The sequence below is a fragment of the Bacillus rossius genome, chromosome 2 (assembly GCF_032445375.1).
Source record: "Bacillus rossius redtenbacheri isolate Brsri chromosome 2, Brsri_v3, whole genome shotgun sequence".
NCBI lineage: Eukaryota > Metazoa > Arthropoda > Insecta > Phasmatodea > Bacillidae > Bacillus > Bacillus rossius.
Genome location: NC_086331.1, coordinates 64,490,687 through 64,506,316, shown reverse-complemented (window position 1 = coordinate 64,506,316; position 15,630 = coordinate 64,490,687). Strand labels below are relative to the sequence as shown.

Here is a 15,630-nt window from a genome sequence, read left to right as displayed (position 1 = left end):
TAGAAATTGGTAGTTGTGGACTTCATACGGTCCATGTTGCTTTCAAAACTGGAATTTCTGCTATACAATTGGATGTTGTTAGTTTTTTCAGGCACAGTTACTATGTATTTGTTTATGCATGTACCTGCAAGGAGGGCAGATTACATTAGAATAACTGGATCAGAGCTTTTTTCCAAGAAATTTTGTGCAATCAGATGGAATACTGCAGTTGCTGAGCGTGCCATGAAAACTTTACCCCACCTAAAGAAATTTGTTAGTGAAGTTTCTATTTCATCTGTGTCTTTCAGTGTAGTGAAAAGTGCTCTTGAAGATAATCTTCTAGAAGTAAAATTGACATTCTTCTACTCTTTGGCATCAGAGCTGGAATTGTTTCTCACAATGTTCCAAAGTGAAGCACCCATGGCACCTTTTCTCTATGATTCACTGGTAGACAATTTATTAGCTTTGGCAGGAAAGTTTTTGAAACCAGAGGTACTGAAGAGCTTTAGGGAGAAACGCAATGTATCTCAATTGGATGTAGATAACCAGGAAAATCTATTGACTGCTAACAATATCAAGTTGGGTTATGCAGTATGCCATGCCATCAAGAAAGAGAAAGTACCATTAAAGTCTGTCCTGTTACTGAAAAATGATGTTAGGACTTGTCTAAAGGTTATGGTAAAAAAACATCAAGACAAAAGTCCCCTAAAGTACAAACTTACCAAGGGAATTTCCTGCTTATGTCCGTCTGTGGCTTTAACAGGGATACCAACGTCTACGGATTCTCCGTAGTTCCTACGGACAGAGTATGTAAACTACGAATCTCCGGACGGTGTATGGCTGACTACGGATGCGCGGCAAATTATTTAGTAGTCCTCTTTTTTGGCGTTCAGTAAATTTTTAATCGGCAGACAAACATTATTCTAAGAGCCGTGATCCTTGTTTTATGTATTTATTAATTACGTTGTATTCATTTGTTAGTGAAGAATGCGGACTACAGGCCAGGCATCGCGAAGATGTTTATTGCGTTCTTTGTTTTGTGTAGTTCACCTTCACAAGGCTGGCGCGCGCGCGTCGCTATCCGTGCAGCGTTGCCATTAAAGTGATGCGTAGACGTACCGATGTTTCGGTACTCGTAGCAGTAGTTTCCAGGATGTTCTGTTACGTGCGTACCTGTCTTACGCGGCGAGCGTACCATACTCACTAAGCGACTAACTTACTTGCAATGTTGCCACGCACTTCAGTTCGGGATATTGTTGTTTACACCCGGTTGCCAGTATTAGTTTGCCTTTGCCGGTTGTAGTTTGTGTTTGCGTTATCTGTTGAAATGTGGAACAGTGGTTGTTAAAATAAATTAGTCATGATATAAGGCGAAGTAAATATTCAACAACCATGTCGGGCGATGAATGCACGACCACGAAAAGACAAAAGGTCGCAGCGCAGCGGTTTCGGACTGAGTATGCACGCGAATGGCAATGTTTGAAAACCAGCGAGGTGTCGGAACATAGTGCTTTTTGTACCGTGTGTAATTGTGACTTTTCAGTCAAACATGGAGGCCGTGATGATTGCAGGCGACACATCGCTTCCAAGAAACACATCGAACTTGCGAAGGTTAAGGCGGGAACGAAATCATTAAGTTCGTTTTTTACCAAGACAGAGAATTCTCACAGCATCATGAATGCGGAAATGCTATTTACATGTTTTATAGTAGAACATAATTTACCACTATCATCAGCAGACCACGCCGGAGATTTATTTAGGGCCATGTTTCCGGACTCTACAATTGCTAAGAAATATGCATGTGCGCGTACTAAAACAACTGCAGTTCTCAAGTCGATGGCGCAAGATACAACACGCGATGTTGTTTCCATCCTGCAACATGGTAAGTTTTCCATGGCAACTGATGGCAGTACAGACCAAAATAGTGTTAAACTCTACCCCATTTTGGTCAGTTACTTTGACAGTTCTAAAGGAGAAATAGTAACTGCTTTGCTCTCCATTTTAGAAACAGACGACAACACTGGAAAAGGAATTTTCTCTGTTATTGATTCAGAGATGAAGGCAAAAAATATACCTTGGAAAAATTGTGTGGCATTTGGCAGTGACAATTGTAATACAATGTTAGGGCATTTGCGAGGAGTAGCATCCTTCTTGAAAACAGCAAATCCTAGCATAGTAGTTCAAGGTTGCGTGTGCCATTTATTGCATATTTGTGCCCAGAAGGCTGCAAAACAGTTGGGGAGTGACATCGAAACATTAGTTGTTGACATTTACTATTACCTTGAAAAAAGCTCAAAGAGGAAAAAGGAATTAGTTGCTTGCCAAAAGCTGTGTGGTTTGAAAACGCACAAAATTTTGAAATATGTTTCGACCTGCTGGCTGTCATTATTGGATGCTATTAACAGACTTTTGGAACAGTGGGATGCATTGTTAGAGTTGTTTGGTGTCGAAGATGAGTCAGTTAACGATAGCCATAATTCTCGTTTCTTAAGTGTAAGGAACATTTTAAAATCTCCTCTCACCAAGCTGTACTTTTTGTTTCTTAGTAGTGTATTACCCGCTTTCACTTCTTGCAATGTAAAGTTGCAATCTGAGGCTCCATCCATACACATTGTTAGCAGAGAACTGTTGGCCTTGTTCACAGATCTGTTGGTTCGTTTCATGAAACCAGATGCAGTTGTTTCAACTAATTCTGACATAACTGAGGTACAGTTAAAAAAACGGCATCAGAAATCAGATGAAAACCTTGTGATTGGAGCCAAAGCAAGAGTTTACTTAAGGGAAAATGAAGAAATACTTTCTACATCACAGTTGAAGTCATTTTATGAGTCTGTCAGAAATTTTTTTGTTGTAGCTTGTGACTATATGATTTCTAAACTGCCCATGAAGGATAAATTTTTGAAACACACTGAGATAGTGGATGTCAATCTTAAGAAAGAGAAGAACTTTTCATCTGTAGAGTATCTTATGTCTCAATTTCCTGGGGTTGTCAATGAAAGTGAGATGGATGAAATAGAGCTTGAATTCAGTAGGTACCAGATTGACGAACTAAATCAAGAAATCCTAGGTTCACCAAAAATGGACGTATGTTGGGGAAAAATCTCCAAATTGGTAGATGCGAGTGGCAGTGTTAAGTACAAGGTTCTCCCAAAACTTATGCTGACCATATTATTAGTTCCTCACAGCAATGCTGCGACAGAGCGTATTTTCAGTATAGTAAGGCAAAATGCTACTGACTTTCGTGCAAATCTTGGAACTGAGACATTAAATGCTTTAATGGTTGAAAAAATAAAAATGGGTGCACACGGAGATAAATGTTACAAAAAGAAGTTTTCCAAGAAGCAACTAGAAATGGCTAAGCATGCTACTGTTAACCAGTTGAAGCAAGTAGGGGTGCATAAGGAGGATTTATAAATTAACTTGTTGGCACACTGCTGAAATGAGACGATTTTGTAAATATGTGTGTGTATATAAGTTAAATGTATATAGACATTCCAGAAATGAGTGTACAACTTAAAAAAAAAAAAATAGTAGGCCTAGGCCTATTTCATAACTTTCGGAAATATGTGATCAGAAATTCCTGTTGAGGTGAGCTTGCAATTTTTTATTTATAATTTAGCCATAAATGAGATATTTTAGTTGTGAGTGCAGGTAAATGTAATGTACCATGTTTTAAGTGTTTTGATTTATTTGGTCTCTCATTGTGTTTGCATGTGCGTTGTATGTATACAAAAAAACAATTTTGGTCATTTGTGAGTTTTAGAGGGCAGATAGCACTTAAGGTGTTCATTGTTTTCTCTCTTTCCCTCAAGGCTACCAATGTGTATAATTTTTAACCTGAAATATTATAAAACAATAGCAAATTTCCAACTGGTAGTATATTTAATATTCAGATACAAAAACTGAGTAAATAGCAGTTTACACCTTGAAATTCAAATTTTTCCGGGGGTGGGTCTCCGGACCCTTCTCTTACAAAGTGTGGTCGATGATCCATTGGCGAGGAGGGGTGACTACTGATGAGACTACTCAGAAGTTGGCATCCCTGCTTTAAATTCGGGTGTGAGGAAACAGCATGTGAATTACAATTTAGAATGTTGTCTTCAAAACAAGTGGCTATAAGGACAAGAAGCTGATAACATTGAGTGATCATATCAGTTGGTATGTTCCTCGCAAGATTCTGAAGCACTGTTCTCGTCTTTTTCTCGAGAAGACTGGCGCTTTGATCAATTGTGGATGCTCATCCTTAAGGCACATACAGTAGCTGCCAAAACAGGCCTTCTAAAGTTTGTGAGGATGATGTTGGTACTTTCCAATGGAAATGCATCATTGGAAAGAGGATTTTCAGTGAATTCTAATCTGCTGACTGAAAACTTGCAGGAATAAATACTGATCGCACTAAGACAGATGTACGACTTTGTTCAATGTTCTGGAGGTGTAGAGCATGTTGATATCTCCAAGTCCATGTTACAATACGTAAGAAATGCTAGTTGTAGGCGTAAGGAAGCCCTGCAAACAAAACAAAAAGAAAAGGAAGCTACAGACAAGAAGAAGGCAGAAAAAGAAGAGTTGAAGAGGAGATCAAGGCATTGCAGTTGAAGAAGGCTCGTGTGTTGGATTTGGCTCGTTCTGAAGCAAGTGCAATAGACGCAAAAGTTGAGTCACTGCGAAATTGATGGGAGCTTCCTTTTACTTATGTTTTTGCAAAAGTAAGTGTGTGAAATATTTGTAGCAGCATATTTTATTTGCCATCAATTGAGTCACTTTGGCCGCGTCTGGAAGAAGGCATTTTTTATTTTTTTTTTAATAATTTAAGTGAGTTGAAATATTTTGAAACCCGTCAATGTACTGTTATGCAGTTTTTTCAGTTTTGTGGAATGTCGTAATTGTGTTACAGACAACCTGGAAAATTTCAGTTTTAGACCTGGAAAACCTGGAAAAATCAGGGAATTTCATTTACTAGATCTGGTAGACATCCTGTATATCACATTTGCTCTGAAAAGGTTTTAACTTTCTAACATAGAAATTTGAATATTCCTGTGAATGGTAGATCTATTTTGTTTTATGTTTAATTTTGGTTTATTGTATTTAAAAAAATACCCTGTAACACAAAGTTGTAAAAAATTGTATTAACCCTAGAAAGCTAAACTATCATAGATTTCACGAGCATGTTTTGTTTTCATGTACCTTTCACCCCTTAATCGGCGTAAATGGACTCGTCTGTCCAGTTCCGTGCCTCACTTGGCCGACCTCATTAGTTAGCGTTCGTCTCGCTTCACTGCCTGTTGTCAGTTCAGTGCGGCTGACAGTCACTCGTACATTTTACGATAGTTTAGCTTTTACGTTTGGATTTTATAATTTACTCATTTTACTTTTAGTGGTTTATTATCGACTGAAAAGTGATAATACTGTGTTCTAATTATGGGCGTTAGTAATAACTATGTTATAAAAATGAGTAAAAAGTGCACTGACAAAGACATTTTTAAATATCTTCAAGATAACGATAGTGATGACTCTGACTGCGCTCCTGGTTCAGATAATGAAGTCGATCATGTGGAATATCATGACGTTATATGTACAGATGATTCCGATGCAGACCCACATTATCGCCCTGATTCAGAGCAAGATCTGTCAAGTTCGGAAGAAGAAGAACTGTCACCGCCAGTGAGAAAAAAAAAGACTTTTCAAGTAAATCCCATTGTGTCTCACCGACTTGCAGCAACGCAAACAGCTTCTGGTAGTGAATCTACCCCGAAACCTTCAGGTCATTATGCATCATCGCAACCATCCACTAGTGGAACTACCACCCTGCAACCTTCAAGATATTCTACAGCATCACAACCATCCACCAGTGGCACAACTACCCCGCAACATGCTGTTGCTACACCCGGACCTACAGGTGATCCACATTTAGTGGTTTTCAATAAAACTAGCCTGAGGGGTAAAAATGGACACCGTTGGACTAACAAGCCAACAGCTGTTCACAATAGAGCCTCGGTAGCGAGGAATGTCATTCATATTTCACCCGGATGCATTGGTATTGCTAATGATAAACTAATACCTGTGGAAGTTTTCAGGGTTTTTTTCACTGATGAAACTAAAAATCAAATTGTTTATTCCACAAACATGAAAATTCAGGAAAAGAGTGCTAACTATACTGCACAAACTAAAACTGTTAGAGCAATGAACGATAGTGAGTTCGATGCTCTATTAGGGTTACTAATTCTTTCAGCAGCCCAAAAGGACAATCATTTACCGTCAAACAAGATGTTCAACCCAGAAATCAGTGGTGAGAGATACCATGCAACCATGAGCTGTGACCGATTTGATTTATGTTAGAGTGCTTGCGGTTTGATGATTCTGCAACTCGAGCCGATAGGATAAAAACTGACAGTTTTGCTCCTTTGAGGAAAGTTTGGGACTTATTTGTTGCTGCGTGCCGAAGTTCTTACAAGCCTAGTTCTTTTTTGACTATTGACGAACAGTTACTTGCATTTCGTGGGCGATGTAGTTTCAGAATGTACATTCTGAACAAACCAGATAAATGTGGGCTGAAGATAGTTGTTATGTGTGATATTGCCACAAAATATATGGTTGATGCCCTTCCTTACACTGTCTACCGGTCACGGAAATCACGAAAAAGTCACGGAATTGAACACATGGTCACGGATAAGTCACAAAAGTGGCCATATGGGTCACGTTTTTTTTTTCATAATAGAAATAAAAATTTTCAGTCTACAACTAAGGGTGCTTGTTTTGTATTTTTTTCTTGTATCACACGTTAAAGCTTAATTTTATATTAAAATTTTCATTCTTTTTTCAACTTTTCAGCGAAAACTAACCCTCTTATGTAAATAAATACCGTAATCAAAGAAAGTAAACATCAATTGTGTTTCGTCATGCAAGTGTCTCGCTTTACGCGGCATGATGGGTAGTGTATCGTTTTGTTGACAATATGGCGCCACGAGCGTGTGTTATACGTGATTGCTATGCAGTTAATCGGTAACTTTTTTATGCTTGCAGTAAAAGAATATACGATGTAATGTATTGGTTAATTGAAGTTTTCTGCGTAAAAGATTACCGATAAAAAGTATCAAGTGTTTATGTAATATTTAGAAGTATTTTCTGGACGTGTGTTTTCAATGTTTTTATATTGTTTTTTATTAGCATTGGGTGTTTGCATGTGAAGTTTTAATAGTTCAAAAAGCTGTGTTAGACGTATTCAGCACACCTATATCAGGTATTTTGCAATGTTTTATCAGTGTTAAAAATGCCAGGAAAGTGTCATTTTCAAAACACTTGGTTGGATGAAGAGGAATGGAAATTGTGGCTAAGAGCTGGTAAGGATACGTTTTCAGATTTTTGTACTCTATGCAAAAAATGTTGATGTATCTCACTCTGGAGTTAACGCAATTAAATGCCACGAAAAAGGAAAAAAACATTGTGAGTTTCTTAATGTTCACAAGTCGGGCAGGCAGCAAATGCTCTCTTTTTGTACAAAGGTACCTGCGACCCTGGTTAGGCCCACCACTAGTTCATCAGAGCCCGGGCCCAGCATGCCAAGTTATGATTCATCTCAGCCAGCACCTAGCACAAGTTCACAGCTTACATCTTGTAGTACTATCCCAGGAGAGAGATATCAAGAACAAAAGCTCTCCACTTTTCTTGTAAGTGATAGTTCAACAAAAGCAGAGATAGTGTGGGCTGTTCATTGCGTCTGTACGCATGCTTCAACCCGCTCGGGAGCAGCTGCAGTGGAACTTTTTCCACTTATGTTTCCCGATAGTACTATAGCTTCAAAAATGAAATTACAAAAAGACAAAGTAGCATATAGTTTCACGTATGGCCTTGGGCCTTATTTTGCTTCATTATTGTCTGATAGTGTACAGAAAAGCCCTTTTTTTGCACTATCTATTGATGAAAGTCTGAATGATATTTGCCAAAAACAGCAAATGGACATTGTTGTTAAATATTGGGATTCAGAAAACGGTATATCATGTACTCGATACCTAACATCTGCTTTTCTTGAGCGCTGTACGGCTGTAGATTTGCTGGAAAAAGTGCTAGTGTGTGTTGGTGAAGCCAAACTTTCCCTGGACTGTTTAATTCAACTATCTATTGATGGACCGAATGTAAATCTGAAGTAGATTTCTGATCTCAAAAGTTACATGAAGAGTACGCTTGATACTGAAAAGGAACCTTTGAATATTGGTACTTGTTCATTGCACATAGTTAATGGTGCCTACAAAACGGCACATACAAAGGTTGGTTGGCAACTTAATCAGTTTCTTAGAGCATTGTATCAACTTTTTAAGAATTATCCATCTCGGCGTGCTGTTTATTCTTAGATTACTGGTTCCAGAGTATTTCCAAAAAGTTTTGTGCTGTGCGGTGGACTGAAAACTCATCTGTAATCAAGAGATGCCTGGAAATGATTCCATTTCTGAAAAAATACCTAACAGACAAAGAGATGGAAAAACACCCTCCCAACACCCAGAACCTTGGCATTGTGAAAAAATGTTTGTTAGAAGATTCAGTTCTGGAAGCTAAACTGCATTTTTCAGCTATGATTGCGGAAGAGCTTGAAGAATTTCTGACAAATTTCCAGAGAAATTATCCTCTTCTTCCTTTCATTCACCAAGAGTTATTTCTTTTGATGAAAAACATAGGGAGAAGGGTTTTCAAGCAAAGTGTGATGGATAAAATTTCAAACGCTTCTCAGTTGAAGAATGTGGATATCAAGAATGAGAATATCTTACGAAATACTGATTCCATAGAGATAGGTTTTGGTGCTACCTTCAGTCTCAAAAAGGCAAAGGAGCTTGACTCCCTGAAATTTAAGGCTGACTGCAGGAAATTTCTGTTCTCATTGTATGCCAAACTTGATGAAAAAAGTCCTCTGAGAAAGAGGATTGTATTGGACTCAACTTGCTTGTCTCCTTTAGTAATGGGAAGAGATTCGGTTAGAGCTCTTAGAGCTAAGGTTGCCATTCAGGAACTCATCTCACACAATCAGTTGGCACCTGCTGATGGAGAGATTATTCTTAGAGAGTTCACAAGGTTTTGTGAACATCCAGAGGTTTTGAAAGCTGCAAAATGTTTCAACTGGAGGAAAGCCTTGACAAGTTCATTTTTAATTTGATCAACTCATTTATGCAAGATGCACATGTTCAATTAATCCTATTTTTCCAGCGCTTCTTGATTTGTTTCCATGGAAATGCAGCGGTAGAGAGAAGTTTCTCTTTTAACAAAGATTTTTTGGTTGAAAATCTTCAAGAGAAATCTCTTGTAGCGCAAAGACTGGTTCATGATCATATCTTTTCACTTCCAGGTGAGTATTTTAACTTTGGACTAATTTGTTTTGGGCTAGGGTGGGAGTACTTACAATTCAGATTGTGTTATATTGAAGTACAATTACCTAATATGTTTTACTTAACTATTTTGATTATTGATTCATTTGGTTTTTCAGATGGCATTTCTTCTCTTGCACATCAGATTACAAAAAAAAATGATTTTGGAATTTCGCAATGCCTCAGCAAGATGGAAGGAAGACCTAAGAAGGAAACATGACGAACAGGATGAGGTGTTAATTGCAAGAAAAAGAGCTGCACATGAAATCAAATTACTTGAAATGAAAAAGGAAAAATTGCTTGAAGAGAAAAAAGGAGAATTATTAGAAATAGAGAATGAATTGAAAAAACTCAAGAAAAGTGTATAAACTGTTTTTAGTGTCGGTAAATAGCCTAATATAGAATATTTAGGTTAGATGATAGTGCATAACCTTGAAAAAATTTGTGTACTCTATTTCAAAAGAGTCTAATGCATAATATATATTAAAATTTTCGGTCATAAATTTTTTTTAAAAGGTCCCAAAAAGTCACTGATTTTTGCTTTTGGGATTTGATTTGGTAGACACCCTGTTACACAGGTAAAACTTTAGACACAGAAGGTTTGCCTCAAGCTGAGTTTTTTTTTGTGAAAAAGCTGACAACAACTTGTCATGGATCCAATCGCAACACAACAGTTTACAACTGGTTCACATCTGTTCCACTAGCAACCTCACTTTTAGGAAACCCATAAAAACTTACGATTGTAGGTACACTAAGAAGAGACAAGCGAGAAATTCCACCTGAAATGAAAGACCCTAAGGGCAGAGCCATAGGGACAAGTATGTTTTGTTTCGATAGCCCAAAAACCATGGTTTCTTACAAAGAAAAAAAATTCCAAAACTGTTTTGTTACTATCTACTTGCCACGAAAAGCCTGTCATCGATACAGTCTCCAAAAAACCTCAAATCATCGAGACTTACAATGCCACTAAAGGAGCAGTTGACTCCTTGGACCAGATGTGTCATCAATGTGCTGTAGCCGCAAGACCAGACGATGGCCTTTGTGCGTGTTCTATGGCATGATGAACATTATTCTAGTAAATGCATATGTTGTTAACGTTACTAATGTTGTGAAAAGAGGTCAGAAACCAGTATCAAGAAGGAAATTTGCTATGCAAATCCACCACAGCCTTGTAGAGCCATGGCTTCAACAGCGATTACAGTACCCAACTTTGACCCACAAACTCCGGCAATCAATTGCAGATATCCTGAAAATTCCAGTTCCAGGAAGGGCCCATGACCTCCCTCAAAACCTTCCATGAACAATTTGCGGAATTTGCCCATCCGTCAAGAGGAGGATGACGTCAATCTACTGCTGCTACTGCAGGAAACCAATATGCGCAGAGCATCGCGGAAAGTGTGTCAACTGTGTTGAGGACTTGTAAAATTGCAAATCTGACAGAAACATGTTTTGAATGATGTATTTTAACACAATTTTTTCAATAAAGTCTGTACTGGTATTCAAAAGTATTTTGTTGTAATATTTTTACCATTCGTAGATTTTACGATAGTTTAGCTTTAATGTAACTTTTGATTAGTTTAGCTTTCTAGGGTTAAATAGTCCTGAAAAAGTCTTGCATTTAGTTTACTAGGAATCTGTAGACACCGTCACCAGCATATAGGATGCGTGATTTCAGATTTATTACATTATTAAGAAATTCAAACAAAAAAACTTATGAAGCATGTTTACTTTGCGCCAATAACCATACTTTAAAATGGATGTTCCTGCTTAGACTTCATTTATAGAAAATATCTAAGTGTCTTGCCAAAACTATTTGAACTTTTTTAAACTTTATTAACTATACCTTAAAGTACTTACAAAAAATTATCTGGGGGAGTAGTTGAAATGATGGAGAGATTAGTAGAAGTCACAGCAGGCAAATAAACTTAATCTACCAAACTGAGTCTAAACCTAGATGTAAAGAGAGATGCTTGTCTCTTCAGCCGCTACATGTTGGCGTAATTTTAGGGTCCCCTGGCCTCAGCACACCAAAGCATTCATATTAAAAAATTCCATAGATTAGTACATTTGCATCTGTATGCTTGAAATACCAAATCCAGAAGAAAGAAACCAATGCATGCAAGACAAGAGCCACACCCCCCAGAATGAGTTAAGACAAAATTGCCTGCTCCTAACTCGAGCCCCTTACCCACCACGTTTTTCAGTAGTGCAGCACTGCTCTCAAGCTAAACAGAACGTGCATGGCTGAAACATCACAACATGCAGTTGCCCGTGCTCTAGCCAACCAGATCCAGAGGCACGCCTATTACAAACAATGTCAGAGTAATCCTGAATGGCCCACTGTTGTATTGGCTTCCATCTGAACACGTTCAAACTTACTCACACCTGAAAAACAAATTGTGAAACTAACTTCTAAAAGTTATGTATGTTATATGAAGGAAACTAAACAAAAAGGGAAATAAACAGTTCTAAAACAAATGCACAGTTACAAAATTAGTTGATTTGAATCGGTGCTTCGAGTAAATGTAATTACCGGTATCATCTGTTTAAAAATTATCCTTGACATTGTACCCCTAGATAATTGGCAGTTTAGTGTACTTATGTGTTTACAATTGTAATTGATGCACTTTCTATATGCTTTAGTTTTGTTCTAAATCTTATACTTAAGCATTTATATAATAGTTCTAGGCTGCTAGAGAAAAAGTCACAAAATAGCCAAAATGGCTGTTTAAAGAAAGACTGTGCTCATGTGGTCTAAGAAGTAGTACAAGTCAGCAATAAAGACTTTTTAAAACAAACCATTAGGTTTTAATAGATAAAGTAATAATTTTCCTATCCCTATACAAAAAAAAGTACAAGTCAAAATTTAAACATTTTTTCCTCTGGCAGCCGTAAGATGTTTCTTAGTATTGTACACATTTTGTAATATTGTGCTTTTTAGGGTAACCATTCTGAATTCTTGAGCTTGGTGTCTTTGTCAACTGTTCCACCTCAAGTTTGTCATGGTGCTGGATCAACAACAGATGCCTCTCATGACCAGGTATGTATTTTTCTTCTACTATACAGAAATTTCTTGACAAACAGAACTAATTATGAAATCTAAAACTAATCACTGAAAGACTTGTTTGTTTTGAATTTTTTTTTAATCCTTATAGCTATGTTTATCATTATGTTCATACTAGTGTAGTTTTAATGCTATTCTTGTACTAAATGTGAATGTTCGTAGCATGTCTAAAATTATTTATTGATTGATTGTTACACTTTCGATTGGGCTTCCGCCTTGTCACCACTCACCACCTCCGGCTAGCTCAAAATTAGGTGATGAGTGGAACATATAGGTTAGTAGCAGGTCACGAAGAAATTCTTACTCAATGTTTGATGTATTACCTGTTTTTTTTATTCATGTAAAAATCACACACTTATCCGTACAACAGAGCACACAAAAAAAATTAAACTGTACCTCCAGAAATAAGAAAAAACACGTAGACTCTTGTTACAAATTACGTACATTATATTGCCCGGATAAGTTTCGGGCAGCGGCGGCTGGACAAAACCCTTTGTTGCCTCACTGTGGGCTTTGCCTACGACTACGGTCAAAAAAAATTCTAATTAATTAAAATGTCCGGGGGAAAAAAGGTGGTTAGGCGCCGCCCGGACCGTAGGCGCAAAGTTGTACTTCAATAGAACATTACTATATTATGCGAGCTATCGCCCGACAACGACCTCTCGTCACGGTGCTCGAACAATGACTAACTTTACAGCCTTCCTTCCCTTTGTGCGGGCAGTGTCCTGGGCACGCTGACGTAATTCTCGGCCAATCACAGCGCATAGTAACAGAAAACTTCAACGAAATGCTTAACCCTGTTCCCACGACGCAGCGATTTTCTCTCTCTTTCTCTCACTCCCCTGACTGTGACTCACATGCGTAGCGTGTGAAACAAAGCCTCAGTCGTGAAAAAAACGAAGGAGAATTGCGTCATCATGCCTTCCCACACAAACAAACCAGCAAAAAAAAATTACTTGAAAAAATAAACTTATGAATTATAAAAATAAAAACAATAAACCCGGTGAAATATTTTCACAATAACTTCTGAAAGGAAAAAAAATTTACATCTAACCTGAAATATGACAAAAAAATTTATAACAAATTATTAATACTGGATTGCATGGGTTGTTACAGCCCGGTGAGGGACAAGGAGTCTCCCCCCTACTCACCCAATTTCTGAAGCCTTTTCCTCAAGTCCTTTCCTCTTTTCATATCCAGTATCTTTCCCTGAATCCTATTCCACTCCCTCCCCATCCTCACCAGGAATACGTGCCTTCCTCTTTCCATTCTTCTCCACACTCTCTGAATCTTCCACCAATGATCCCTCCTCCCTCTATTACCCCTTTGTTTAACCTGTCTCCCAGTAATGTGTGTGAATTTGGATGAACAGAAAACATTGGGCTTGTCATGTAAATATTTCATAGTGAAAATCATTGCATACACCATGAGCAAAAGCATCCACTTTTGGGTAAAACCTAGACTGTAAATAAAGGATATTGTAGTAATATATGTATGGTAGTATTTCTTCTATGTCATTTTGCTAGCATTTTTATACATAACAATAAATTTTATGTTTGTTGTAGATATTGCATTTTAAAAATATATTTAAAGGTAAATGTAGAATTTATTTGAGGCTCGTGTTTTTATTTCCTTAAATATTATCTCTTGGAACAGATTTATTTCCGATGGTGTTGCAAGTCATGTGTGGACTATGTGTATTTTTTAAGCATTTGTGTGTGCACACACACCCCTAAATTATTATTTTTAATTTTTTTTTTTAATAATTTTATATGTGCTAAAACAGTTGCTTTAAGAAAAAAGGAACCATTGAGTTTTGGTGAACAGGAAGGTTTTTTTTTTAACACATAACTATAAAGTGTTCATTTATATATCTGCTTGTTGAATTGTTAAATGGCCAAAAGGATATTTTCAACCGTATTTGCTTTAAATTGTAACTTCCTCAATTGTTCAAAATCACTGTTGGCCACAAACTTGTGTTCTGTGTAGTGGAGCTGCCAGCTTTTTTGTACCCAGAAGAATGAGTCAATGTAGGAAAGGCAGTTGCAGTGTAGAGGGATTAGCAAGTGTTGTGACACATGGGCAGTGGCAGTGGCACCATAAGTGTTCTACTGCGTGAATTGTATCATTTACTACCTACACTGTCACTACCCTTGTGTTTGAGCAGTGCTTTTATATTCTCATTGAGTCATTGGAGTGGTTTGTTTATTCAAGAACCAAATTCATCCCTTGGCTCTTTTAAAATTGGTGGTTGGTAATATTTAGTAGTAGGTCTGTAAGAATAATAGAGTTTTCAAATACGAATGCAAATAGCTCATTATTTGTATTTTATTTTCTTTAAATTCTAGCACTTCAAAATAATGAATACTCAATTGTTAATGAATGTTTGTGACAGCATACCTCGGGAGTTTATCATTTATCAACATTCACAGTTAAGGTTGAGTCATTTGGGCAATATAAATACCCAGTTTATATGTTTTAACGAGACTGCATAATCAAAAATATGAATAAAACTCAGCGTTTTAAACACGCAACAAATATTCAAAGTTATTTCACTACTGTCTCGCAAAACAGTAGCGGGAAAAATCACATGGACGATTCAAAACACAGACTGTTTGAAACATTTTAAATTTGAAAACAAGCTATAATTTGTATTAGTTTCACTACGCATACCAGTAGCGATGGGAAAAAAATAAAAAAGGTCTATTACCATTGATATCAATACAAAGCACTGACACTTCTTTACAATGGCCATTAAAAGAAGTGAACAGATAGTTGCACCAATGTATAAATCAGTAGTAACAATGAATCTACCACAATGCAAATCACTAGCAGCTGACTTAACTGTATTTAACTATAATGAAGCAGACATTGAGACTCAATAACTGAATAAACAAACGTAAATTATGGTTCCAGAGTCTTAAGGAAATTAGCATAAAATCTGTTTGTAACATTGCTGAACTAAAATATTGTTTACCTAGCTGCTGTCAGTATCATTTGTATAATTTTCCCAAAGCCATTACACTGCATATTTACCTTTTTATTTCTCTGTGTATTTGTTTTATGATATTAAAAAAAATTTAGTGGCCTTCCAACTCTCATTCTTACTATTCAAATTCAATATTTATATGCAAGAATAATTTGCTATTCGTATTTGATGCAAACTAAAAAAACTGATATTCTCATAGGCCTGGTTATTGATTTAGTAACTCTTGTTTTTTTCTTTAGGCTTAGCTGTAA

General features: G+C 37.1%; 1 protein-coding gene across 1 annotated transcript in view; it reads left to right on the top strand.

Moving 5' to 3' along the window:
- Positions 1–15,630, top strand: part of LOC134529333 (double-stranded RNA-binding protein Staufen homolog 2) — a 277,320-nt gene that overhangs the window by 204,500 nt on the left and 57,190 nt on the right. The window contains exon 14 of the mRNA XM_063363291.1: positions 12,268–12,366. Coding sequence (XP_063219361.1) covers positions 12,268–12,366 — 99 coding nt within the window. The remainder of the gene's footprint in view (positions 1–12,267; positions 12,367–15,630) is intronic.